Below are 27,878 nucleotides of genomic sequence, written 5' to 3' on the forward strand. Positions count from 1 at the left end.
TTGTCCATTTTGAAATTAGATTTATTACTTGACCAAATTGAAAACAACATACAGGCTACCAGAGTCTTGATTTCATCTCATGTTTGCATTAAAAAAAACAAGCACAACTGCAGACATGTCAGACAACAGGAGCCCAGTTAGAGAATGGAAGAACAGAGATGCACTGGAAGCCTTGGGATATGTGGCTACGCTCCCCCAACAGTGCAGAATCAATTCAACCCAGCTCAAAACACTGGGAAGAGAGAGAAGGAGCAAGAAGAATGGGTCCTACTACTGATGGTACTGTCTCTGGTCATCTGAGGGGTCTGCTGATGGAGAAAAAGGTCTCCTAGAAGTCCAGCCACAGGCAGAAACATTACTGCAATCAGGTGCTTTACAAAGAATAGAGTCACCTTTTTAAACCTTATAAAAAGTAATCACTGGCTTGCCAAGCTCATCTTGAATTACGGGCAAGCCACTATTTATTTATACTAAAAATGTTATTTATGGGTCCAACCTGAACCAGTCACAGATGGAAGCTTCATGAAAAGTGAAGTGAGGAGGTCTACTGCCTGCAGCATCACATGCAATGGACCCAAGGAAGGGTCATCAGAGCTCCTGTGGGGCATACATTGAGCGTGATTTCCTGCTGAACACATTCAAGAAGCACCTGCCTAGCTGATACTCTGGCAGCACCCTGCCCTCACTGGAATGATGCTGTAACAGGGATAAATATCCTTCCAAAAACAAACCACTGGAGAAATTATCATCAGTCAAGATCAAAGTACAGGTAACGGAAAGCATATGTACCTTTGAGACAGCTGCCCTGTAAAGAGCTTTTATTGCTACCTGTAATACTTCAAGCCATAAAACCAATTGTTTTTGCAAAGTCAAATAATATAGACCCCTCAAACATCAGGGTCACCAAGTTTAAGTTCATGAAGAGAAGCCAAAACGCAGTTCAATCACTGCAGTAGGTAAAGTATGCTCACATTTGAACAGTGCAGCACAAGAACCGGCGGCAAAATTGGGAAGGCCCTTTGTCTCAGAGTGCAGGATGGCAGCGGTTTCCAACACAGTGCAGCCAACTGACAAGAGTAGATCTGGAGCCCACAGAAAACATATAAAATATAACAAAGCCCCTCTTCCAGAACAAATACTAGGCATAGGAGCTCTTGAAAGTCACTCAATACTGTTAGAGGTGGGTGGCAAAACCTGTTGCAGTTGAACAACAGCATTCCAAACAAATCCAGCTGTTTTGTACTAGGTCATGATTTTAGGATGAAGCTGTTGAGCCAGGTGTTTGCAGCACAGGTAGCATGTGGCATCTAAAAGGTGCATTTAAGTTACATGGCAGTTTGGGAAGAAAGCCTGAACACAGGCACCTTTTCTCTGGAGGCAGAATGGCAGATGATACGAAGAGTATGTTTTTCAGTAACATACAGGTAGTGTATAGCCTATGAGAAGTTAATACCAAATCTTAAGATGTGCTGACAGAAGAGAGGCAAGTTTGCTAAGGTCCTGCCAGCTCTTCTCCACGTTTGCTCACAGCACATCACTTCAGAGAGGCTTACGTACAAGCTAAGCTGTCAAAGTGCAGTTTCATTCCCATTGCCTAGACCAGAGTAACTGCAGCTACTAGACTCCAGTCTTAACAGATCCTAGTTTTATCAAGCCAACTATCCCATTCATCAGAAAGTGACTTAATACCCTGAGACCAGGAGTTTTGGACATGGAAAAAAGAAAAAAAACCCACAAAGGAAAGCCACTATCTCCTTTCAGAATCTATTTAAGCCTTCCAATACTGATGAACGAGGTATTCCACCACGAAAATGGGACAGAATACCTCTATGCAAAACAGTGGTTGTGCAAATCTTTGCTACTCATATCAGCCTTGTGACCCTATAAAAATGTAGGGATAAGTAAGATTTTCTTTATAAAAGTTGTAGTTTATTTCTTTTCTGATCAAGACTTGTATCACTACACAATACTACATTTTATTGCTAATCACAAATGCACCAGGGGTTTCAGAAGAGTTTGGTTTATAGCATTCCTAGGTAACAAAAGGAAAAGAAGTTACAAATCCAGACTTTGCAGACACATTGCCATGTCCCTATAGAAGCAGGGATGCATTAGGTCTGAATTAGAAAATTCTCCTCTTGAACTATTGCTGGAGAACATGTAACCCTAATTTTCTCCAGCAGGAAAAGTCACCCCATCATTTCATGCAAAAAGGTGGCCAGTCTGCTCCATAGCCTAAAATCCCTTTCCTACAGAATGGGAAAGGAACAGGTATTTACACAGCTCCTACTGTGGTGTATTAATGCTTAAGTTACTAGGAGCAAGTTGGCACATCTTCTGGGTACACCTACTACCCAGCTTAACTCAGCTTCCTATTGCTGGGGCAGCAAGTTCTCTCCAACACAACTGAGAGGTGCCCTCCTAACACTCTACAGAAGTGCTGCGGTAACCTTTGCCAGACAGCAACCCAGCAGCACTCCTGCTTCAGAAGAGCATTGCACAGCCTTTCAGTAATACATACAGTTCAGTGCCTGCTTTATCTGTCTCAGACCCAGCATCTGCTGTTGTAAGCACAAGCCTGCGGCCACACGACAGACAGTGCTGCCACCGAAGAGGTACTGCACTGCTTCAGATACCACTGCCCTGTCATCCCCAATACTGTGATGCTTGGATTTCAAGAAGGGAGAATCAGGACTCTGTCCTTTGGTCATTATTGCCTTAGAGTGGGTGGGGAGAAACTCAAAAGAAACTCTTTGGGAGCTGAATGCGTTTTCTTGTTAGAAGGCTGCACTGTGCAGGGCTCGACAGATCTCATGGATTCTGAGGCACATACTATTACAGTTAAACTTATGATTAAGTCAAAATAAGTATCAGAACAAAAATATTAAATGGAGGGTTAAATAATTTGCCCTATAGGATTCAATTTCACATTTCACCTGTTCACACAAGCACCTCCTGTCTGCTTGGATCTGAACAGCCTACAGCTCAACCCTCAGAAAGGAGATGCTGAGAAACAAGAGACTGAAGCTGCTTGCAACAAAAAGATGGATATAAATATAAAAAGAGGTTCAATTTCAAGCACCAGTAATACTGCCTGCTCAAGCCCAGGTGTGATCACCAGGGAGACTCCCAAAAATCAGGAACATTACTCAATTAAACAATAGACCATACTATTCTGCAGCTGCCAAGATTCCTGGGTAAAACTCCCAATAGAGTTTGCCACCTGTCAGAATTGTCTCTAATAAAAAAGCAAGATTGCTCGACGAGATGAGAGCAACACCCCCAAACTGGCTTATTCAATAAGGACCCAACTTCAGACCAGGAGTCTGCAGGCATCAGCTTCAGCAAATGGGATCTGTTTCACTATCCAACAGCTGCCTTTCAGCTACTGCAGAGCATCAGCTTTTTAGCTTCCTTAAAAAACAAAACAAAAAAAACCCTGGATTCGAAGCATCCAAATATGGCCTGTTGTACTGGAGCGTTTAAATCCTTGGGGGAGGTGGGCATCATCTTCCTCTGCCACAGGCAGCGCTTACTCCATGATGGCCCGGTACAATGCAGGTTCAATGTAATCTTCACGGTAGCGTGAATTGATCACTCTTTGTCTCTTCCTCTCTTGTCTGACCTCCTTCTCTGCGAAGATCTCTGTGAAGCGCATATCTGAAGCTATTGACTAAGAGAAAAAACAGAATTAGTCACTGGAACATAGATCAAACCCCTGCCTCCACATCCTCCTACTGCATGTAAGAAAGAACCAAGTCAGGACACTTGGGAATGTTCAGCCTTCTTCAAAAATCAACCAAATACAAGAAAAAAAAATATTTAAGAAACCGGATTTAAAAGTCTGGGGATAAGTTTAAGTGAACTGTAATTAGAGGTCTGAAGAATCACAGGTTTCAAATTTAACTGAGTAGCTAATTTCAGTTTGTTTCTTTTTTTTTTTAAATGTAATTTAAGTCACTTTCTTGAAGGAAGAAACACACTCATCTGTTCAACTTTCAAGCAGTCTAGTACATTTTGTGTCTTATGGAGCAGGCATGTTTAAACACCTGGTCACAGGATTTAGCTATGATACATTCTTTCTTAAACCTCTAACATCCTGTGTGCCTGCCAGCAGGTTCTGCATTAGGGTATTCATGATCATACCATAAAGCAAAATACCTTAGCATGCTGTCCACAGTTAAATTTTTTTATAGCAGGAACCATAAAGCAATAGAACAGGGACCCAAAGGGGCTGTGGGATCTCCATCCTTGGAAATAATCAAAACTTGACTGAAGAGAGCTCTGAGCAACCCTGTCTGACTTCAAGGTTACCCCTGCTTGGAACAGGTGCCTAGAGCAGAGACCCGCAGAGGTCCTTTCCCACCTGAATTATTTTACAATTTTTAAAAATGGCCAGCTCTCAATGCCAGCCTATTAAGAGCTTTTCAGAACAACAGGTAAGTGAAGGAACCTGGCCATCCTTTGCAATGGGAACAGACAATGAGACTTACAAATACAGGCACTAAAGGGTATTAACATGCTGTCCCAAACAGTGACTCTATGCTATAAACTCCTGTCTCTGCAGAAGGAGAATTAACATCTCTCCAGAATAAGACAGCACTTTGCTTTTATAGTCTGATCAACTACCAAGCTTTGCAACGATTGAGGAGAGCATCAGATTGTAATCTTTTGCTGCCACGGACTCAGCTTGCTGCTCAAGGACAAATTAAGTTAAATGAGCTTCTTCAGAAGTTTGCACCCTGGTTACCTACCAGCCTTGACTTCACTCTCTTAGGAAGCTCCTCTTCAAGAGTATACACATCATCCCTTTTCACCATCAGCTGTGACCCATCTTCAAATTCCACCTAGAAGAAAACCAGAAGTTGTTCTGCCAGAAGTCTCAGAAGTTAGAACCCTCCCACAGCTACCCAGAACTTGCCGTCTCCTCCCCACAGAGGCCTCTAATGAAATAACCTTTTACCACTTGAATTTTATAAGATACATATGCAGGTGCGTACACTGCAATAGACTTCAACCAAAACTTTACCAGTCCCATGACAGTAAAAAGTAGCCCAGCAAGTTTTGGGATATTCTTGTACCACCTGACAAGACAGTCTGGCTGGTCACTTCAATACATTCTGAACATTCATCCCTTTGGAAGTGTACAAGGCATGATGTACTCTCACTAAACAGAGAAAAGCAAACCCACGCTTATTTTAAGTAGTTTAAGCCACAGAAACAGAGTCTGCTGAAGAACTGCAGACCACCAATTTTTCAGAAGCTGACGCTTTCAAGTAGGTAGCCAGATATAAGTAGAGATACAAGCATCACTTTGCTCTTAACTCCAGCAACTGTTACCAGCACCTGGCATTGCTGACAACACTGAGTAACTTCCCCTGATGTGTTTAAGCATGACTCCCCTACAGCTCTGCTGGCTTTGAGAACAGCCCTATTGACATGATCCACTTGTTATGAATGTTGAATTTTCAGAGAATTCTGTACCTGGTACATCTGGATGGCATGTGATGCGACAAACTTGGCTCCATAAACTTGTCCATCTGTCCATCTCACCTGTACAACTTCCCCTTCAGCAGGTGGGCCTAACTGAAGGCAGTCTCGACTCTACAGCATAAAGGAGGAAGGTGGGAGAGGCAAAGAGAAGGGTAAGCAGCTTCCTTATGTGAAGATTCAGCACGGGGCAGTCCATCCCAGTCACACTGCACACCACCCCAATGACTATTCCATTTTAGGGATGGAGAACTAGGCTGAGAGACATCCATCTATGTCATCTGTATTTAAATCCCAACAGCAGGCCCAACTTCAAAGTACTTCATGCAGGAATGGTATGTGAGTATCAGCAAGCTTTCCTTCAGACCTACTGCTGCTAAGCAGCCAAAGGTTAGCCGCACTCCCTGTTACACTTGTTCCTGTGTGCCCTCAGTTAAGTCAGTCTCATGTAACACCCCTAAGGCCATCTTGCAGCACATCTCAGCTACAACTCGACCTGGGGTTGGAACAATTACCAAATCCCCTGGTGTCTCTGCTCTGCAGCAGCAAGAACTGACTCGCATCATGTGCCCTCTACTGGGGCAAGGCTCCCACTGCAGAACGTACCACGATGTCCTCTGGATACAGGTTATCGCTGAAGGAGCCATCATCGAAGTTGACCTCGTAGAAAGTCTCTTTTGCAAGACTGACCACTTCACATTGATAGAAGCGACCATTCTTGTGCTTGCTGATGACTATCTGCCCAGGTGACAGATCCTGGAGTGCAGCCTTTGCTCGCTGAGAAGACAAAAATCACTTTTTACACAATGACTCAATAAAGAATGTGTTGAGGACCATAGCTCCAGTGCTGGCAGACAAGGAAGAAAAATAATTTAGTTCAGGTGAGTAACTCTGCTCAAGACACCATCAGCAGCATTTTTAGAAAAGTTCTGCCTCTGGAATTTCAAATGCTTAAAGCCTAATCTGTTAGATGCTGCTGTCCTTAATTTACTTAGTAAATTAAGCTCTCATTTTTCAGAGCAATGCAAGGGCTTTACAGTAAATATTCTTTAACAGACCGTTGTGGTTTTGATGGCTAAAAGTGCTACATGGGAACTTTATAAACAAATCAATCACTTAAACATGAAATTCTATGACCACTCATGCAGCCTGATGGAGTCCCAGCATTAACTCCCGCATATTAAGTATCACAGCATAAACCCCACTATTATTCCTCATTACAACAGCCACAGGAGGGATGTAATGCTCTCAGTCCTTCTGGGCTGCAAACCAAAACACAATAAAGGACCTGACTAAGATCACTCAGAGTAGCAGCAAGGTTGAGATCAGAATCCAAGACCAACACTGTTAGATTATACTGCACACTGAGAGAGCCAAGCCTTCAGTGAAGTTTTAAAAGAAAGACACAATCTAAAACTTTTTCAGTCCCTCCAAGATACTGCAGTTCAAACCCTGGGACCCATACACCTACTCACCTCTGCCTGAGATGGAATCTTATGCCTGAAGCAGGTAATGAAGACAACAAATGGCCAGTCATCAGGCTGCATCATGACTCCTGCTGCTTGGGCACAGCTGACATGAAAGGATGTGGGACACCGACCATGTGAGCACTGTACACAGCAACCCGCAATTCTCTTTCTTCGTTTCTTGCAGAAGATGCATTTCTGTGGACAGGAAACTAGAGGTTATTGGTTTTACTAGTTTTTATCCCACGCAAAGGGCTATCTGGTCTAAGAGTCTGATACTGTGCCATTTACTCTCTGTGACAGCACTGCTAATTTCTTACTAAAAAGAAGCAGAAAGCTACCAGTTCTAGTTTATGACAAGGCAGTAATTCATAAATTTAAAAGTAACCCCATAGATGAAAAATGTACATTAAATATCTACCAGCTCAACACGCACAAAGCGTGTGACCCAAGGATACTAGCAATGGGAGATCTTGGATTAAATCGGCCTACAATGCTCTAAAGCCAACAGGGCTTTTCAGTACTTGGTGATTAAGTTACACAAAGACAAGCAACAAGATTAGAATAATGGGCAAAGACCACAGAAGCAACAGTTGTAATTCTATCATTACTATCAGTGACCCAATTACACTTGGGTCAGGCCTGATGGGCTGTTGTAGAAGAAGAATGTTATCTGTAATACAATAGCATATGCAAAGCAGTTAAAATAATTTTCCCCTCAACACTGGGCTGTTACAAGAGTTAAAGTACAGTTGCTTTCTTGCTGAAGACATTCAACCATTATACAAATGCCTTACGTATCCTGAAGCATATCAGTGCTTAAGAGCAATCAGTAAAGCAAGTTAAATTAAATACTAGGGATTAGAAAAATAACAAGAAACATCACCATTACATCACTGTATAAAATGGCATTTGCCACATACTGAAAAGTGTGATCCCTTGATGGCTCCTGATCTGAATAAACATGCATTAGAACAGGGAAAGGTTCAAAAAATTGCACCAGGGGCAATTGCCATTTCCCATACAAAGAACAGAGCAGATTAAATTGCTCAGTCTGGAGAGGAGATGACTTGGGTTTCAAGGGATAAGCAAAGTCTCCCCGATTCTGAATGGACTGGAGAGACACTTTCAAACTCCACCAGTGAAGCACAGGTGATCCTTACCAGTCTGAAACGTTGCAGGGGGATTTTGCCAACATCTACAGGACTCCGCTCTGCAATGTTCACAAATTTTGCCTCCAGTACAGCTACAGCACACATCACATGAACCCACCTGCCAGGACAGAAGTGGGGAAAGAAATTAACATGCGTTAGGCCAGAGGACACTTTGGAGTTTAAAGTAAATAGAGTTCTGTTGAAGTTTGCAATGTAAACGACAATAAATAGCCTACTACTAGTAACAGAGCACATGTGGGGCAAAACCAACACTTCTTCATACTTCCAATCTACTACTAACAGGCTTAACAGGAGAGCAATTTAGTGTGCCTTGTGCTGGCTGCATACCTGCATTATAGAAGCCTGCCTGATAGGTTGAGGCTCTGTATGACATCCCCAAAGTTTCTGGAGGCCAAGTTTCAGTTACTTCATAGTGCTACAAGTCTGTCCTACTGCTGTCAAATAACTTCAGACAATCCACCACACCAAAGGACACAGGACAGGCAGTTGTATACAGTATACCTGCTGCAGAGGGACCCTGAACTTCAGTATGTTGTGCTACTTAAAAATATGGTGGTCCTTTTTCTCCATCACCACCACACATTACAGGGAGAAATCAAAATCCTCTCTGAGAAGGTACTGAGAGGTATTATATCATCAGGAACCTTATTTTTATGTGGTACTATAAAATGCAAAGCAATTAACAGCTGCTGTCAACAGAATGAGAGCGAGGCATACCTGAAGAGATGATGATTGCTGCACGTGAACACAATGAACACACTTTACCACAGCCGCCCCAGTAACACAAAGTATGAAAGGTGTTGTTGGTTACTGTGTTACACCAAATGCAGACATTGTCTTTACTACCTTACCCTCAGCTACTTAGGAATTGAGCTTCTCCCTTAAGGTTAAAAAATCTGGAACACTCACTTGTCATCATTGGCTCTCTGCAGTGCTCCTCCTCGTAATGAACACAAACAGCAGTCCTGGCAGAAGGAAGAAAGCATTAGCTGAAAGAGTGAAGTCCAGAGCAGTACACTTGCTTCAGAACTTCCTCCTCAAAATGCATGTCCAGAGGAAGAAAATAGTTTCACTGTCAGAAGAGAGCTAACTACCTTGTACAGATCAGCCCTTTAGCTCTCAAAAGCTGCTGCCCTTAGGGCAACAAATAGAGACTGCAACTCTGCTGAAAGGAAAGCAGACCTACCACTGAAGACTTATTCAACTTGTTTGTTGTAGGTTCCTTTTACAACTGTAATACCCCATGTCCTTTGAGGATGTGTAAAAGGATCTGGAACAAACACTAGCAAATTCAAAAGGTTGACCTGTTCTGCTGATCTAAAGTCTACATAGCTTTGAGGGAATCCCATTCTTCTTGCCTCCTTCACATGTGCCACCTCCCTAGTTATACACAGAAGTTACTTTCTGTTTTAGAAAGAGTAGCTAGTGTAAATTAAGACAGACAACGGAGCTATTTCCACATTCATGCAAAACATCTTCCATATGACTCAAGCGAGCTCAACAGCTTTGCACTAGTTAAAAGGATTCTATCACTATGGCTTAAAAAGCACCAAAACACAAGAAATGGGCTCCTAAACATTCTTCAAATTGCCTTTGTTTCACAGAAGAGAATTAAAAAACAAGAGCAAACCACTATGGAAATTAACTTGGAAGCCCAGTTCCCAGATGTACCAGACTCCATCTGTGAGAATCTTATGAGAAACTTTACCTCTTCTAAGGCATTTTCTGTACACCTGGAGCACATCCAGTCTTCGGTGGCCTTGTCAGGGGATACACCGTAACAACCTAGAACAGACACATCTTGCTTAAGAGCTTACTTAAACTCAGGCCCCTTTACCTAGGGCCCAGAAGTAAAGGATGAATTCAAACCAATGAGCCTCAGGACAATGCTGTATATTTGAAGTTATCCATGCTGCCAACTCCATATTTCAATGGCCAGTGCTCAAGTACATACCACTCAGATAAGGCCTGAACTTGGTCTATTTGTACATTAAACAGACCAGTAGAGGCTTTCTATGATGTACAGACTTACTACAGAGAACATTAGAGTTTAGGATTAAGTCTAGGTGCACTCACTCGCATGAACACAGACATGGCAGTTCCTGCAGGTGATGAGTACACTGGTTCCATCTTCCTCTAAGTAGGGGGTTGAAAGATTGAGGTCAGTGCTGCAGCCAGTTGTCGTAAAGCACATTTCAGGAATCAGGGGTTTGGTTCGGATCTTCCCACCCACAGCAGCTGGAGTTACTCCAGAGTTTTGACTGTTGCCTCCACACTCTGCCTATAAGGGATGGACAGGGAAATTAAGTTTTACAAGTAAAAACATCTCACATCATCTTTACTCATCCATTATTTCATACATAAAATCCAGTTTAAAGAAAGAACTAGGGTGCTGAAAGATGAAGAGTTAGTAGGAAAATACAGTTAGTTTATTGTCCTGGTTTTGGCTGGGATAGAGCTAATTGCTTTTTTTTTCCTTCCTCCTTAGTAGCTAGAATAGTGCTCTGTTTTGGATTCAGTATGGGATTTGATATGAGAAGAATGTTGATAATGTACTGATGTTTTTAGTTGTTGCTAAGAGACCAAGGACTTTCCAACTTCTCATGTCCTGCTAGTGTGCAGGTGTACAAGAAGCAGGGGGGGAGCACAGCCAAAACAACAGACCCAAACTGGACAACGGAATATTCCATATCATCTAATGTTATGCTCAGTATGTAGATAAGGGTTGACAGGGAAACTTGGGTTTTCAGGACAGTGGTTTCAAAATTCTCTCTTCTCTGGGACTGTTAGCCAGGAACAGGCTGGGCATCAGTCAGCAGGCACTGAGCAATCACATTGTGCATTACTCATTTGTATTTTCTATTATTACTATCATAATTATTAAACTCTTTAAAATTTCAATTATTAAATTGTTTTTATCTCAACCTACGAGTCTCCTTACCCTTACCTCTCCAACTCTCTCCCCCACTCCCCAGGGGTGGGGACAGTGAGCGAGCAGCTGCATGGTGTTTGGCTGCTGACTGGGTTTAAACCACGACATTTATCAAATCCTCTGCTACTACAGCCTCAGAATAAAATTATTTTCTACCCAAATGGCTAAATGTAAGGTTTGAACTGCATCCCTCTGATGAACAACAAGATACACATCAAAGTGCATCACTTCTGATTGAAGAGATGGAATCACTAAGCCCACCCCATGCTCTGTGGGCAACACCTCTGCCACATCCACCCACCCCCTAACAGAGAGGATCATAACACTGCTATCCAACTTTGTACGTTCATCTTACCTCAGTAGGGAAGGATTGCAATCACACAAATAGACATCTACTGCAATCGCCATTATTTTTTCCTAGCATAGTTCTGAACAAGTCTAATGGGCTTTGAAACTAATTTGTTTCTAGAAAACAAGCAGACTAAAACTGCAGTTTCCCAGTTAAAGCTCAGGAGACTTTCACGCTTATCTTTTATAATTTATTCATCTAAACCGATGTCAAACCAAACAGCAATTACATGTAAAGTTACAGAAATATTCTTCCATTCAAGTTACCCTTCTTAACAGCTAAATAGAAATGAATCTTTCTCTCTGAAGAAGTATTTCAAACCATCTTTTGTACCTCACAGGCCACCACAAAAGTAGCTTGCCTAATCTTTTAAAAATATTATTAGTGGAAATTGAAGTAGCAGAATGAAGCTGCACTGTCCCTCCTACAGCGCATCAAAAGGTAGAAAAAAAAAGTCCAGGTAAGGATCACAGTTGGAAGGAAACTTACATGTTTTCAACAAATCTTGATTATTCAGATTCTATAAAACTTACTGATTTACACTGAACATTGCACATCAAGCAAAAGACCAAACGACTGAAGGAAATCTATAACAAAGTTAAAAGAAAATGCAACTTTTTTTTCCAAGCAGCTAGATACTTTTCTTCTTCACAAAGGGAAAATGAATATTTGTCTGGCATTTTATGCCAATTTTTTATTTGAATGGGTAACTGAAGTGAGTTCCCAGACTTGCTATAGATTTTCTCAAGCTGGAACAAAGACCCTAACCACAGCTCAAATCTTCGAAGAGTTTCTGCTTCACTGCCTGGTGTAGACAGACATTTGAAAACCTGCAGCTAGAGTTTTCTACTTAATAGCATTTAGAACTCAAAAAAGAAACTAACAGAACTTAAACTGTCCTCAAATTGTTAACTTTATACACTGTCAGCACTAGAGAAATCCCCATGTACTATGCAGCTTCTATGTAGAATTAGCAGTCCTAACAAGAACCTCCTCTCAGGCAGAAATAGCAAGATCAAACAGAAATATGGTCGATGGTTTTCATAAAAATTACGAACTATATGCAATATAAACCCTCAACAAAAATTTGAGGTCTTTATTTCCAAAACTGTGGTGAACATGCTTCTAGTGCCACCATAATCGTACAGGGATCTCAAATGAATCAAATACCCTTAGCGTATGGGAAGGGACAAACTATCTCTAAGTTGCAGATCCAATACACAACCAGACAACTATTCAAGCTACCTTAAAATTGCATAGCTTAGGCACAGCAAAAAATTCAGTGGGACTCCCGCCTAAGCATTTAGTCAACATGACCAAGGGGTTCTGCAACCCATCCTAAGCTATGCACTGCTACAGCTGCGCTTTGTCAAAGCACATTTTCACAGGCCATAGCTACTGTCAATATGGATATACTCCAAGAAAAGACAGCTTTCTATCTATGCCATCCACAAACACAACCCTAAATCCTTTTAAGTGAAAGGTTTTGTTCCTTGCCAGCTCCCCAAAGACCACGTGCTATGAGTGGATTTCAAGTGTTTTTTAAACAAGTGTAGAAGTGAAGGTGTCAGCCTGGAAAAGAGAAATGGGATTTTATAGTCAGCTCCAGCAACATTCAAGCTCCATTCTGTGGTTTGAGCAAAAGCCACAGAACACAAAAGCTTCTGCTGAACAGCTGGGCAAGCCCTGGGAACCCACAGGCAGGCCATCACAGCTCTGGTGAGGTTCACTCAGTTGTGCTCTCCCAGAACAGTTCCTCAGGAAGACTGCAACACTGATACACCTTTTGTTAAGTGGCAATATGTAAAATGGCATTTAACTATGCATCACAGTGGCAACCTATTCAGTTATCTCTATAACATTAACAGACTTGGTCTACATACCTGATACGTCTGGAAGAGCATACAAACAGCACAGTAAGGAGACTGCTGAGCCATGGTCCGATTGTATTCTTTTTCGGCCTCAAAATTTGGTGGCCGATTCTGCCACAGCTGGCTAAGTGGCTTGGCCCATGCTTCTGTCTCCTCAGCCTCTTCTTCAGGAGTTAGTTGCTCTGATGCCTCTGCAATGAGAGATCATTAACTCAGCTATTATATGTCCTTACCTTCTTGCAAATGAAACTAAGTAAGGCAAGAAGTTATGAATGGACATGAACGTAAGACTGCCAGAAATCAAATGGTCAGAAGGGTGATGGGAGCCAGTAATTTGGTCTCCTTTTTAAGAGGCTTCTACTAATCAAATAATTGTGAATACACAAGAGAGGCTTAGGGGGTGAGAACAGCACTGGCTCCAAATTATGTCAAGACTAGGCTGTCAGCCAAAGAAGCTGGTGTTGGTTTTGGTTTTTTTTAAAAAACAGGAGTATTTACATCAATTACTGGAATGCTCTAAGGCAGACGCAATTATGCAACACTCTCATACTGGTTTAATTTTAATTTCAGAGTTGTGACTTTCCAAAGAATGGAAAAGGAAAGAAAGATGACACCATTTAAGAGAAAAGTTTAATGATGCAAGCACAAAAAAAATTAGGTAAGAACCTTGTCTGCAATGCTGACTCCTGTTTATTGCCAGTTACTTAACAGAATACCTCACGCTGTCCACAGAAGCTGAGACCCTCTCTACAATTTCCCAAAGAGCACAAGGCTTACTTACCATCATCACTAATGCAGTCTTTAACCAAAAGCGGGTGATGGCGTGGGAGCTTGCTCAACGGCTGGCGACGACCCTTGGACTTCTTATTTTCCTTCATTGATCTTATGTACTCCTTCGCTACCTGGACAAGGAGAAGCAATTCAGCAGTCAATTAGCGTGTGTCCTTTTGACATTATTTTTAAAGGAATTTATCTTGAACTTAAAGAAACCTCCACAAAATGCACACATGCTTCTACGGTTTTATTTTTAACAAATTAACTTCAGCTCTAAACTAGCTGTTTTTGAAAGAACTGCTTGCAGCACTTCTGCTAAAGAACACCAGATAGAGCTGTACTAGCTCTGTTGAGCCATTAGAATACAGACTTTTCACAGGTCCCAGCACAGCTTTTCACAAGTCTGTTTATATAAGTATTGTGTAAAAGACAGAAACAAAGAAAGGTGAGTTGAATGGTTCAGCTTGGAAGAGCCATGATAAAAAGTCTCACCCACTCTGGAGAAATCCTCAGTTTGTGCATCAACTTAAAAATTCCAAATTTAAAAATAAAAAATAATAAAATAAAATTACGGAGTTCATTCTTGAACTAACAAGTTTGTTTTAAATGAAGAAAACTTTCACTCTCTCTGCTTATTACTTGCATTGATGTCTTTCCAGACAGACTGGAAGGAGACTACAATAGTTACTTCATGTTCCCTTAGCCTTATGTAAAAGCAAGTGACATGCTGACAAAATTACTACTAACCTGACAAGCAAGACAATAAAGGCAATGATTTTAACAGCCCAGGAAGTCTCTCAGTAGATAAGACCTCCCCCCCTTTTTTTTTAATCTGTTATTCCTTTAAGAGCAGAAGCAAATCTTAAGATTAAATGCATCTTACATCTTTTTAAATCTCTTCTTTTCATAAAAGAAGCCAGGAGAGAGCATAACAATCATTATCTCTGATCTCCTACACAGAGTTGGATACAAGAATTCTAAGAAACAGAAATGCTTTTATTCAAATGGAAATTAGCATTCCCAGTTACCATCTGATGGAAAATTTGTTTCAAAATACACCATACTGGGAAAAACAATCTACACCCATTCAAAATTTCAACTTTTCCCTGTAAAATGATAATCATTATCAGCCTCCCACTCTCTAAACACAGGTTTAACGAGGGAAGCAAAATAATTTGAAAAGACACCACCAGGAAAGATTTTAGCTATTACAGCCTTCTCTTGGGTTGTCTAATAACCATTCATTGGCAGTTCTTAAACACTCAGATTTATTCTCCCAACCAATAATTTTTGTTCCGTCATTTCTTCTTTTAAAAAGGACACACAGATATACACATGTATGTGATTTTATATTTAAAAAAACCCTCAAATATATTAATGTGTTTGTAATAAAGGCTGGATTGAACTAGATTCATTTTAGGTACAAATAGGTGTCTATTACTATAAAAGGACCTGAATGAGCCTGTAACACTATTATGTCAAAACCACCAAGCTACCCTTTCCCTTAAATCACTTAGATAATTTAGAGAAGTTCTCAAAACAAGGGATTTCCTTGTTTTCTAGAAGAGGTAAGAGTATAAGACTTTCATCTTAATTCTTGTTTGTTTAGCAAAAGCCATAGGTATTAAAAACCACATTAACAACTAAGCAACCTGCTATGCAAACACCAGAAAACATAATCTGCACGGACAGGAAGTTTTGTCACAGCAAATCCATGAGCACGTAACACAGCCCTTAAGCTTTCAGTACTCTTGCCATTCATACCTCTGCCAGTTCTTGCTCATTCACACTGGCTGTGGCACTGGCTTTCTTTCCTGATGTCTGTTCATTGTCAGATCCGCTGGCATCCCCTTTAGCGTAGCTATGGACCGTAAGCACCCCAGCTGGCCCAGGAAGAGTTCGTTTTGCCAATAGATCAGTCGATTCAGAGTCTGAAGAACCAGAATACGCAGGCGAGCTGGACTGAACACTGGACGTTGTGCTCTGCTTTGAAGTTGGCAACACTGAAGTGGAATTTGAAGCATGTGAAATGGAGAGATCCAATGCAGCTGCTTCTTGTTCTTCTTCCTCCTCCTCTTCCTCAAGCTTCACTGTTTTCAGTTCTTCAAATCTGGCTGAGTCCACATGATCTAGAAGAAAGGATACACTGACTTTTTCTAAAGTCTGGGCAGCAGAGAGAACATTTGTGCAACCATTTGCACAAAGCCAAACAGGAAAGCAAACTACTACACACAAAAAAGCAACATTGCCATGTAAAGAGTAGATCACTAATTCAAACACCTATAAAATCATGGGTGGCTTAGAGAGAGAATAGAAGTCTTTACTCATTGCCTCTTCCAGTACAAGAACTATGGTATATCAAACAAAACCAGCAGAGAGTTCAAAATAAACAGAGATGATCCTTTATAGAGTGTAGTTAAACAGCCCAACTCCTGGCCACATGATGCTGTGGGTAAGTGGTTACAAGGGTTCACGGGAGACCTAATATAAGAAAAATAGAAAACCCACAAACCAATAGAAGATTACTAAATACAAACTGCAACGGGTTGGAAAACAGAATACTAGAGGGAAGCATCACATATGTTTGCCCTGTTCTTGTATTGTTCCACAGGCCCCTTGCTCCTCCCTTAAGAGCAAGGATAACTGACCCATTACAAGCCACATTAATTTTCCTCCAGCCTACTTGTTACAAAACCACAAATAAAACATCTATACAGCATACAAGCCCCACACTACCAGGAAGTCTGCATACATTTTGCTACGCAATTTCTATGATCAGGTCACATTACACAACAGGGGTACAGAGGACCTTAGGCTACTGAGGCACCCAATACATTTCTGTATGCAGGCAGGCAAAAATAAAGAGCAAAAATCAAAAGCTAGAAACACCAATTTCTTAAGCAAGTCTCAATCAATACTCCTGCTCCCTTTAATTCAGCTGAAAGGCAACATCCCCATGACCTACCTGGTCAGTCAGTCTTGAAGCAGCTACTAGATGGCTGCCTACACCTTTGCTCTCCCCCAGCATTTTTTCATATAATTCCCACTGGGGAGTCCTCCACAGACAGGCCACAAAAGCCAACAATTCAAACTGTGGTCACTTCATTTACTTAAACCAGTGGCAGAAGTGTCAGAGAAGTTTAAAGGGCACAACCTAAAATTGTTTCAGATACACTCTTTGGCCTTGAAAAAAATCAAACGGTACTACCTCAAGTCTCATGACAGTAAATTTCTGAAGTGCTTGTCATGGCTCTGAAAAACTAGTGTCTGCTTTTTTGGACATGACAACACCCTACCAACTAGCATCATACAAAAGAGTGCCCCAGATTCAGCTCTAGCAGCTTCTCTCCCTGAAGAATACTACCCTGTCCCCTCGTACCAGGATAAAGCTTGACACACTGTTACCTGGAAGCTTGAGCCTTTGTTCACCTTGTTGCACAAGTTCACTCGTAGGTCTCTCACTAGGCTCCGCCATGTCCGCTTCATACTGTGTGGAGCTCAGCTCCTCCTTGGGGAAGGCCTCACTCTCACTCACCTCCTGAGGCACTTCCAGGCAGACCCTGTGCCTTTTTGTGCCTATGCGATGCTTGGGGATGCTGCAGAAGACAAATTCGTATGTCAGGTTACCAAACACATAAGCGTGTTGAATTGCTGTCTGGATGCACAAAATACAGTCCGGTTTGGATCAGTGTTTTATAAGACAGCATCTAGCAAGCCAAAGTTTCCAAATTTTTCTGAAGTGTTTTCTTTGCCTTTACAGAAGCAGAGTCAGTAATCCTTAGGGATGACTCCTTAGCACCTGTTAATCATGTATTAAGCAGCTGTGTTCTAGCCAGGCATTCTTTACCTTAAACAAAAAAACTTCAAACAAAACCCAAAACAACAACAAAAAAACCCCATCACCGACACTGGCTAAAAAAGATTTAACTGCAAAATGCAAGAGGATTAGCCTGTCCACCTTCAGCAACCAGGAACTGCAGACTGATGCCGTAGCTTGCAGTACTGATAGTACCAGAACTCGCTAGCAAGTACTGTCCCGTGATCCCAATACACCCCCTTTCTCTTCTGGTCTCCCAGTGTACGGTGCACACTTCCAATACAGGCTTTGGATGTCTGTCCAAAGACAAAGAACTACCTTCCAAGCTGGTGCATTTCCTGTCTACCACGGACCATCATCCACGTGGACTCAGATAGTTTAAAAAAAAAAAAAAAGAGTAAACCCTATTCCCAAGAAAACATATTACTGCTAACTGACCGGTGTTGGTCTACCAGAATGGCAAACATTCAATTGCAGCTGGGTCCAATTTCTAATAATCCAACAGAAAAACAGAGGACTATATAAAGCACTACCTTTTTGTCTCGTCCCTGTCCACTTCCTCTTTACACATCTCTCCTGTTTCCATTTCCTCAGCACACTGTTTCCCATTCTTGACTTTTTGCATGAGATCCCCTTTAAGGAACTCTGCCGCCTCTGGGGTTGGAAGAGCATGGTCAATGACAGTCACATCCTTCCCGGCTTTCCAAAGCTTGTAACGATCTGGCTGGTACTTCCTCACAAACACATCCATGGAGATCTTCACCATGTCCTTCCGACACGAGCACTGAAGTCACAGAAAATATTCAAGTAAGGCCACATGCTCAACAATTTTACTCTGCATTCCTGTATCACTTTGCTTCCAGGAGCTTAACTGAAGAAAAAAAAAAATCCCACAGTTACACATAATTGAGCCTCAGAACTCTCAAGACTCTTTCCCAGGAAATCAAAAGGGCATATATTAAGTTACAAAAAACTGGGCAGAAAAGCCAGCAAAAACAACAAAACAGAAAACCAGATGTTATCACAGTAACTAAGAAAGAAGCTCACCAGCTTATTTAGAGTTGCTGGTAGAAGCTGACTGTTTTAAGATGAGCTCATACAAGAACAGCCAGCAAAACCAGAGACTATAATGAGGAAGTCTGAGCCATACAAACTCCACGCCTACCCAGAGCAGTAGAGGTTCCCCTCATCTGGGCATGGTTACAACCAGTGCTTCAAAGCATTCACTTCAGTGTAACTTCTGAAAACATAACCCATGTTTGTAAGGCACCTCTACAGGGATATAACACTACCCAGTCTAAAGGTTTCATCAAGATACTTATTTTGATATGGGACTTAAGTTACCGAAGTCTTACTTCCAGGCTAAACAGTCAACATATAATAGTTAAAATATAAGACAAAATACTGATGAGACCACCAAGCACACCCTTTCATCTTTGGAAAGACAACCAGTCCCCTGCTTTGAAGCCTCGCTTGATCTACAGAAAGCTAAAAAACATGTTATATGTTATCCACAGTTGAAAAAAAAGACATGAAACAGGAGTCTGGCTGGACATTGTTACCATATCAGAAAGCAAACATCACATCTTAAATGGACAAAGCACTGAATTCACTCCCTTAGAGCAAACACAGGGGGCTTAATGAGCAGCAGAGCATTAGGTTATTTGTATGCAATAGGATGACAACAGACCACTGACCAGCACAGACTGCTTCCCGTACTCGATCCACCGAAGAGTGGCAAAGTTGGTAGATTCAGCACAGTTAAAGCCATGATTAAAGCCAGCATGATAGCTATAAGGAAAGGTTATCATGAACTCTCCAGCCTCCTGTGTCACCTAGAAGAAAATTGAGACACTGCATTGTTATGTTATTCACAACTTAAGAGTCTACTTGCTGGGTCTGAATAAAAAGAGCTCCTGTACCCCTCTTGCAGCGTATCTGAAACCCCCACCCACAGATGATGGTTGCAGTTACACGCTGCAGTGGACTGACTTGATACTTAGCTTCACTATTCTCCTATTTATGTTAAATATCTGTTTACTGGAAAGCAACATAACAGTCTTACTAAAACACAACACAACTGGTCAAAAGAGCACAGAGTGGTTATACATATAAAATACTCTGTGACAAGCTGTCTAAAGGTCATACAGGTACTTATCTGTATCAGCTACAAGTTTGGCTGAACAGTATCCAAGGCCAAGTAAAATTTCTATCCACATACAGCTTGGAAATTCACTGTTTTCTTTTGGTGTTCATATTCAAGTACAACTCTGTCAGCCTTCCACTGCTGCTCTTCCAACACTTCCCCACTGTCTAACAAAGGTTCATGACAACAAAACCCTTGAGCTGCCCACACATATGTGACAGTACTTCTGAATAAGGACTCTTTAACCAAGTAACAAGTGATAGGACAAGAGGGCATGGCCTCAAGTTGCGCCAGGGAAGGTTTAGACTAGATGTCAGGAAGTATTTCTTTACAGAACGGGTTATTAGGCAGTGGAATGGATTGCCCAGGGAGGTGGTGGAATCCCCATCCCTGGAGGTGTTTAAGAGTAGGGTCGATATAGCGCTGAGAGATATGGTGTAGATGGGAACTGGCAGTACTAGGTTAATGGTTGGACTAGATGATCTTCAAGGTCCTTTCCAACCTAGTTGATTCTGTGATTCTGTGATTCAAAGACTAGTTCTTCAATATGTGTGTGTGGGAAGCAGGGGTGGCAGCTTATCACCTGAGAAAGTAAGGAAGCCTATAGTTATTAATGTAATAAAAAAAAAAAAATAGGCAACAAGCCATATTTTCTACTGAGGAAGCAGATCACAACAAAAGCAATTATCAGGGGACATATCTGAAACAAAAAAAGAACAATCTCTCTTCACTTAATACACAACTAAGCAGTGAAGTTAATCTAACACAGCACGGTGTATATAGCTGTAAGATTAAAAAAAAAAAATAAAAATCACAGAAGACAGAGCCTTTGTTTCCAACAGTCCTTGACAGGTTTTTCAGTCTCAAACTCTTTCAGGCCCCAACTGCCAGATAAATGGAGGCACAGTGGGAAAGGATTGGCTTATACCCTTCCTGTTCCTATTTCCCTCTCTAAGCATTTGCTATTGGCTGCTGTTAGAGATGAGACAGGGCTGAATGAACCTCTTGACTGAGCTGGTATAACTGTGATTACTCTTCTATACCTTATCAAATGGGATGCCGTATTTCTTCAGAATTGATGGAGAGATGAGTGTCATCTTGTGACGGAGAAATGCTTCACAGCTTTGAGCACTTCCTGGAAAGAAACCTGTTTAAAATAAAGGCGAGGAGAGATGTTACCATTCTGCTGTGAACTAAGCTAATTTTTCAGTAATTTTTAGAAAAGTTATTGTCTAAACAGTATTTTTCCCCTAGGCCTACAAGTACGGACCACCTTATATGAAGTGTGCTAGCTTGCATTCTGAAAAAAAAGGAAACTCCTGGAGATTTATCTTTAACAGACACCAGTTTGAAAGAGCATAAAAGACTGCACATAGAACAATCTTCCCTCGGCTATAACCTTCCAGTTCTAATAATCAATAGTTAAGAATTTTCTCATTAAAAGTTAGACAGACCACAACTGCGTTATTCGTACTGTGACATTTCTCTTGTGTCTATACTATAAACAATCACTCAGGAACGATATAATCTGTATTCTAAAAGGCAAATTATCAGTTCAGTTGTGCCAGCCTGTGCTCTTACAAACATTCCAGGCGTGTCGTACTCTAAAAGAGCTCAAACCCCTTGAAGCTGTTCATCCCACCTTCCGCAAAAGGCAGGACATGAATCACCCAATTACCTTTTGCAAGTCTCTCCAGACGCTTCCCATGCTCTGGAGGGATGGAGTACCTGCAGTCATAAGAACAAGTCTGTTAAGTTCAAGTGACATGACAAAATCTGAGAGTTTGACTGGAAATCATAAACAGGCATCAAGGCATGAATTACTTAACAAAAAATAATCAATCCTCCATCTCTACACTGTCTCTTTCAAAGTTTGATGATATAAAGCTAAAAATCTTTATCAAGGACTTTTATCTCTCTATCCCAAGAAAAATCAAGAGCCAAAAGCTGACCATCTGGTCCACTGACTTTTGCTTAAGCAGTCAAGGAAGTAAAAAGTCTGATGTATTTAACTAGCAGATTTGCACAGCAAAACATGAATTGCGAGAAGAAAGGGAAGAGCACTTTCTGACCCGTCTCAGTTCACGGCCGTGCAATCACTAGTATGCTCAGTGCAAGGAGGAACAGAGAGCAAGAGAGAAAATGGAATCACCTCTTTCAGCTGCTCAGACCAAGATGGGACAAAGTCAGACACAATGCCACATCCTTAACATGTGCACCACTTGCACTGTGCTCTTTAGGGCTACGTCTCTTTCTCTGTATGCACCTTTTTATGGGAGCCACAAAACTTCTTGGTTTGACTACAGTAAATAAAAACCACCTACTTAACTTGCTTTCGCTCTGGAATAGATTGCTATATTCTTGATGGTGCTCCTTGTTAAACAAATCAGACCAAGGTATCAGTAAAATTAACTTCGTCCATGTACTACTGTAAGAGAAACAATGGCCAAAAGGTTTATCTGACTGAACTATTCTGTTTCATGTTCCCATACTGCCACTGCATGGGGTTGTTCACTGGTCACATGGCACTAGCTATTATTTTTGACTTCAAAGTTGTATTAAAAGGCGGCCAAAAATTATAGTTTCCAACAAAAGTGCCATGGAAACAATTGTTGAAGTTGCTTGAGAAATTTATTTGTGAACAGAAGGGAATGATTCACTCTTAAAATGCAACCCATGCTACAGAAAAATCTGGGAGCCTCCCCTAAAAACAATCATGAAAGCTCAGACACTGGACGAACCACTCAGCAAGATCCACTAGCCTCCTTTTAAAACTATGATAAATAGCTACATTTCAAAGTCTGTTAAAAATTGCCGGTTCCCCTAGTGCCTGCGTGACAACAGGAATATTACTTCTGTATGGTTATTTTAGAGCCTCAGGAAATCATAACCAAGTTTTCCAAGTTCTGGCCCTATTGCAGCAGAGAGCGTCCACCCTATATTATAATTCTGAAGAACTCTTTACATCAGGACAGTAAATGGACTTTCTAGAAGGTAATGTAACATACAAATGTTACTGAGGACACGCACTGCTTTGCAGTTCCTTACAGATTTCTAGTGATCTTATCAGTGATCATCTTGTCTATAGTGATCATCAGATACAACTGCAGTGCAATATCGGAGGAATGGTAATTCCTTTAGTCAACTCTCGTAACTCCATGACTTTGACTCCAATATTTTGTGGTATTGTTTCTCTTACATGTAGAAGCTTCCCTAGAAAATCTTACCATGACTTGGGTTCCCCAAAATGCAAGTAATTAATACTGTAGAGATCCATGTCCTCGGTATGCCAAGCAAAGGAAGTTTTCCACATGCCAAAATATAGGTAAGGAGTATTCACTCCTTCAATGGTTATGCCACTTTCATTCTCCACAATATCCAGGATTGTGTTCAATCTGCCAATATTCCATGCATCTACATCCTGCAAAACACAAGCCTCATGTTAAACAAACATTATGAAGTACAGAACCACACAACTAAGATGACAGTTGCAGAAGCTATCACACTCTTGTGAAACAGCACATCAAGACAAATCATCTACTGGCATAGCTCAAATCACTAGCTAGTGCACCCAAAACAAAAGTTTTGGATGGTGTTAGCTTATGTACCGATTGTTAACTTTTTTTTCCTCCATAAGGGTGGCTAGTAATCAGCCAATATAATGGTTAAGAAGGAGAAATAATCATGAAGCTACAGACTTTACAGAGAAGAGAACAACAAGTGCAAGCTTGAGCTGATGTCTGAACCCTCTTGAGCAGAAACACTTTTCATTCCAAACATCTTTTAAAAGAGTAAATCATAATGTAGGAGACTAGCAAGTAGAATGCATACCCTTTTCTAATGTTTATCGTCCTAAAACATAATGGCTACAGAGCTGTCCCACAAAAATACACACATTAATGGATATCAAAGCAGTGTGTGTTAACTGATCAACACAGCTCTCATACACCTTTCAGGGCAAAGCAGTATAAAAGCAACACTTACGCAACAGTTGTTTTTGCTTTCTTGAACTAAACGGTACTACACTGAGGCACTAACAGAAGTCCCTTGGAACGTTACCTCTATTTGCCTTCTTTAACTATCTGGAGAGTATGTTATAAACGTACAGTTTATTGTGTTCCTGCCTACTCCAGAAGCTGGAGCTCTGCTAAGACTATCATTAACTCTTTCTGAAAGTGAAGAGTCAAATACTATATTAATATTTATAGAATGCAATATACAGTGATAACTGTTACTTGAAAACCAAAAAAGTCTTCTCACCTTGTCATAAAGTGTGCCGTTAACATCAGCACCGTAGATGGGAGCATTGAACGTAAGGTTCTTCCAGTATTTTCGTTCAAGGTCTTCAAAGTCCGTGTAGCGGGGTGTGCAGTACCTGAAAAAACAACAAAGACACTACAGACTTTGCAGTTTGATACTTGACGAGTCTAAAACAACGTTTTCCACCACTGAAAGAATCTAAAGCTACAATAAAAATACCTAATGCACGTTAACAGCCAGACCCCTGCCTCCCAGAACAGCAATGACAACAGCCGCAGCTCTGTTCCTGTGAGACTTGGGAACAAAGGATCAGGAAGAAAACTGCTTTTCCCATTTCTCAGTTTACTTTCATTTTTGCTTTGTGCGCTTCTCTCAGGTCAGAACAATTTCACTTTCTAGTTGCTGCTACTTAGCAAGGATGGATGTAGTCAGAACCAGAAATGCGAGGAACCTGGTCAAGCGTGCTCAGTTTACCAACAAAATATCTGCTCCTGATGTCCATTCCCTGCTAACTATATACTGACCTCTTTGTGCAGCACTGGGGGATCAAATTTACATTCTAACACCTATTTAATGTGTTTGCATAAATATATATATATTCCAGACAATTACATATATAGCATAAAAGAGTAATTATCATTAAATTATTCTATTAGACAAACAGAGTCCTAAAATACCTGATGTGTACTGCTCTTGCAAGACAAAATAAGCTTCAGTGGACTGACTGCTGCTGGCAATTCCAATGCTATTTCTAAACAGTTATTTCAAAGGCTGTTTTGCTGAAACTCCTTTTAAAGTGATCTTTTCAGTGTCTCCTTTTTCACATCAAGAACATTCCTTTCTCTACTACTCTACTCAGCAAGCATTTCGATGGTCTAGCTACTGGGGCCAAACAGACAGGAGTCCACAGCGGGAACAAAAAGTTCTGCTGGCATTACGCATCCTCTCTCTCTCTCCAGATGACACCAGCGACGAGGGTGCCCATCCGCACGGCCGGCGTTACACGCACACCTCGTCTGCTCGGGGCGTGACGTCCACGCCTCTGACCGGCACCGGCCCGAGGTGAGGACCTGGCCCCGGGGAACTCGGGCAAGTCGCTATCTGCTACCCCGCAGTAACCATCTGCACGGCGGCGCGGGCGTACTTGTCGCTGTTGGCGATCCTCCGGAACTCGCGGACCGTCATGGCCTTCTTCTGGATGTTGTACTGGGTGAAGAGGCCGGACTGCCCCGTCACCACCTGCTGGATGGGCGCCGGGATGACGAGCTCGTCGATGTCATCGTAGCACCGCCGCGGCTTCCACTCCTTCGGAGGAACTATCTGCAGGAAGCAAAACGCACCCGTTAAGCGCCGAGCTCACCGGGCAGGGCGCTGCCGGGGAAAGCGTCAAACTTGGGGAAGTCGGACTGAACCACCCCCCCCCCTCCCCGGCCGGGGCACGCCCGCCCCACCGGCGCTGCGGGGTAAACAAAGGGCGGAGGCGGCCCGGCCCCGCTCGGCGGACGAGGCCCGGGCCCGGTGCGCGGCCTCCGCCCGGGAGGGCGAGGGGGGGTCGCACCTTGGCCAGCCCGGCGCGGTGGGCGCCCTGCGACTCCACGTAGGCGATGTACCGGCTGAAGTCCCGGAACTGTTCCATGGTGGGGCGGAAGGTCATGATCCGCGCGCTGGGGTTGAGGCTCTCCAGCTCCGAGGCCATGTTGCCGGGCCGGCCCTGCACGGAGGAGGGGGGGTATGGGGGGGAGGGGGGGGCGGGTCACCCCGCGCACCCCTCCCCCACGCCGCCCCGCCCCGCCGCTCCGGGCGGGCCCCGTCGCGCACGCATGCCCCGCCCTCTCCGCCCGCCGGCCAATCGCCGCGGGGTCCGCACCAGCCCTGCCGCCCCATTGGCGGAGGGCGCCTGCCCGTCAGGACCACGGCTCTCTTTCCTCCTCACGGCGGAGAACGCCACCGATTCACGCCCCTCCCCCCCCCTTCTCCCCCCTCCCCGGCCGGGGCGAGCCCGTTCCGACGCGGAGGGGTCCGAGACCCCGCCCGGCGTGCTCACGTCAGCAGGGCGTCCCTCTTCTTCGCCGCCTCCGCCCTCCCCCCCCGATCCAACGCCCGGCCGCCGTATCCCTCCGCACCACGCGCCCAATGAGTCCGGCAGGCCGCCGACGCCACCGCGGCCGTTCCCCACCGCCCGAGCCCCGCCCTGCCACCCCGGCCCGCCCCCTTCCCCTCCACCGCCCGCCCCGCCTCCGCCGCCGCAGCCAATCGCTGCCCTCTCTCGCTTCGCAGCCAATAGGAATTCGACGGCCGGCCGGGACGAGCCAGCGAATCAGGAGGCCGGGAGCGGGGCGGTTGCTAGGCGGACGGGCCGAGGGCCGGGCCGGCAGCCGCTGGGGGGCGGTGGCTCGGGCCTGCTCGAGGCTCCCAGCGGGGCCGGGCCGGGCCGGGGCCCCCCCGGCGGGCGGGACCACCCACCCCCGCCCCGCCTCCGGGTCCCCAGAGGCACCTGCCCGGGGGTGGGGGGAGAGGCCAGGCCCGAGGGCAGCGCGACGGCACGGCCTGACAACGGCCCCGGGCAGGCCCGGGCTCCGCGGGGCTTCCGGTGCTGCCCTCAGGGGAGAGGCCGGGCCGGGCCGGGCCGGCCGGGCGGGGACAGGAGCCTCGCCCCTTTGCTGGCAGCTATGCCGAGCTGCAGCGGGCAGTCCCGGGTGCAGGGGCCCGGGGCCCGCCCCGAGCGGCCGGCGAAGGCGGCTGGGCCCGGGCCCCGGTGGCCCGGGGAGCCCCGGGGGCCTCCGCAGCACCGGCGGGGCACCCGGAGCCACCTGGTCGTGTAGGCGCTTAGCGCGACGTTAGGCGTTAATCCTGTGTAAATGGGTGCTCTAGTGAGCTAATGGGCTTCGGGCGCTGGATGGTGACACACAATAGGCATGTGCCAATCGAGCGCATTAACCGAGCTAATTATACTCCTACAATTTCTGTGTGCAAGCAAAGCCAAAGTAGAATTTGATACCACGCAAACTTCTGGCACCAAAGGCAACCTGGGGCTGGGCCGGCGCCAGGCCCGGCCCACGCGAGCAGGTTTTGCCAGCACAGACCGGTCAGCTCGGAACGTGGAAAAGTGTCCCCGTGGCCAGCGTCCGTTGTCGATAATCCGCCGGCGTTGTGCTGAGGGTTGGGAGCTGACAGTGCAGCTGCAGCAGCAAATGCTTGCAAGTGTGGACAAGGCTGAGCGCTTGGCAGAGCCCGTCTAGGGATACTGACCCCCCCTGGGCAGGGACTGGCTGCGATTTTCACAGATCCTGTTGGGCTAAATGCTTTTAAAAATCTTTTAAGTGCCAATAGGCAACCTTCAAAGTAAGCACAGCCCACCCGAAAGAGCTAGTAACCCTCCTCAGAGACAACAATCTGTCCCTCGTGCCTGAAAACCTTAATTTCACCGTGTGCTACTCCTGATATTTTTTCCTTCAGTCATGCTATGGGCACGCAGCAGCCCCGAAAGTCTTACAAAAACATCACTCCAACCCATATTTTCTGTGGTCTGCTGCCCCCCTGACCTGCTCAGACTCCCAATTGCCAGGTATTCGGACCAGAACCTCAAAGTGCATTAAAA

General features: G+C 43.8%; 1 protein-coding gene across 4 annotated transcripts; it reads right to left on the minus strand.

Annotated features, from left to right (window-relative positions):
- KDM4A (lysine demethylase 4A) lies at nucleotides 1–26,468 on the minus strand. Of its 4 annotated transcripts, none has more exons than XM_074832216.1 (22): nucleotides 26,404–26,468; nucleotides 25,839–25,991; nucleotides 25,425–25,600; nucleotides 24,281–24,395; nucleotides 23,248–23,441; nucleotides 21,699–21,748; nucleotides 21,064–21,167; nucleotides 19,572–19,709; nucleotides 18,408–18,658; nucleotides 17,463–17,653; nucleotides 15,822–16,186; nucleotides 14,065–14,185; nucleotides 13,296–13,474; nucleotides 10,208–10,412; nucleotides 9,840–9,916; nucleotides 9,041–9,096; nucleotides 8,120–8,228; nucleotides 6,966–7,154; nucleotides 6,097–6,267; nucleotides 5,485–5,604; nucleotides 4,755–4,847; nucleotides 1–3,673 (listed from the first exon to the last, which is right to left on the minus strand). In XM_074832216.1, the coding sequence occupies exons 2-22, from the start codon at nucleotides 25,974–25,976 to the stop codon at nucleotides 3,533–3,535; spliced, it is 3,183 nt and encodes a 1,060-aa protein (XP_074688317.1). In that variant the 5' UTR covers nucleotides 25,977–25,991; nucleotides 26,404–26,468; the 3' UTR covers nucleotides 1–3,532. The 4 variants fall into 4 exon arrangements, with proteins under 4 accessions (XP_074688317.1, XP_074688316.1, XP_074688318.1 ...); XM_074832215.1 differs by having other exon boundaries at nucleotides 26,325–26,440; XM_074832217.1 differs by lacking the exons at nucleotides 25,425–25,600; nucleotides 25,839–25,991; nucleotides 26,404–26,468 and adding an exon at nucleotides 24,958–25,345.
- Between the last annotated feature and the right edge of the window lie 1,410 nt (nucleotides 26,469–27,878).

Source organism: Strix aluco, chromosome 8 (genome assembly GCF_031877795.1).
Source record: "Strix aluco isolate bStrAlu1 chromosome 8, bStrAlu1.hap1, whole genome shotgun sequence".
In the NCBI taxonomy this organism is placed as follows: Eukaryota; Metazoa; Chordata; class Aves; order Strigiformes; family Strigidae; genus Strix; species Strix aluco.

Coding starts and splice junctions, on each gene's coding strand:
- KDM4A (XM_074832216.1), bottom strand. CDS start 25,976: ATGGCCTCGGAGCTGGAGAGCCTCAACCCCAGCGCGCGGATCATGACC. Junction 17,654..18,407: donor GACAGGGACGAGACAAAAAG/GTAGTGCTTTAT, acceptor TGTCTTCTGCAG/CATCCCCAAGCATCGCATAG. Junction 9,097..9,839: donor CAGAAAATGCCTTAGAAGAG/GTAAAGTTTCTC, acceptor TCCTTCTGCCAG/GACTGCTGTTTGTGTTCATT.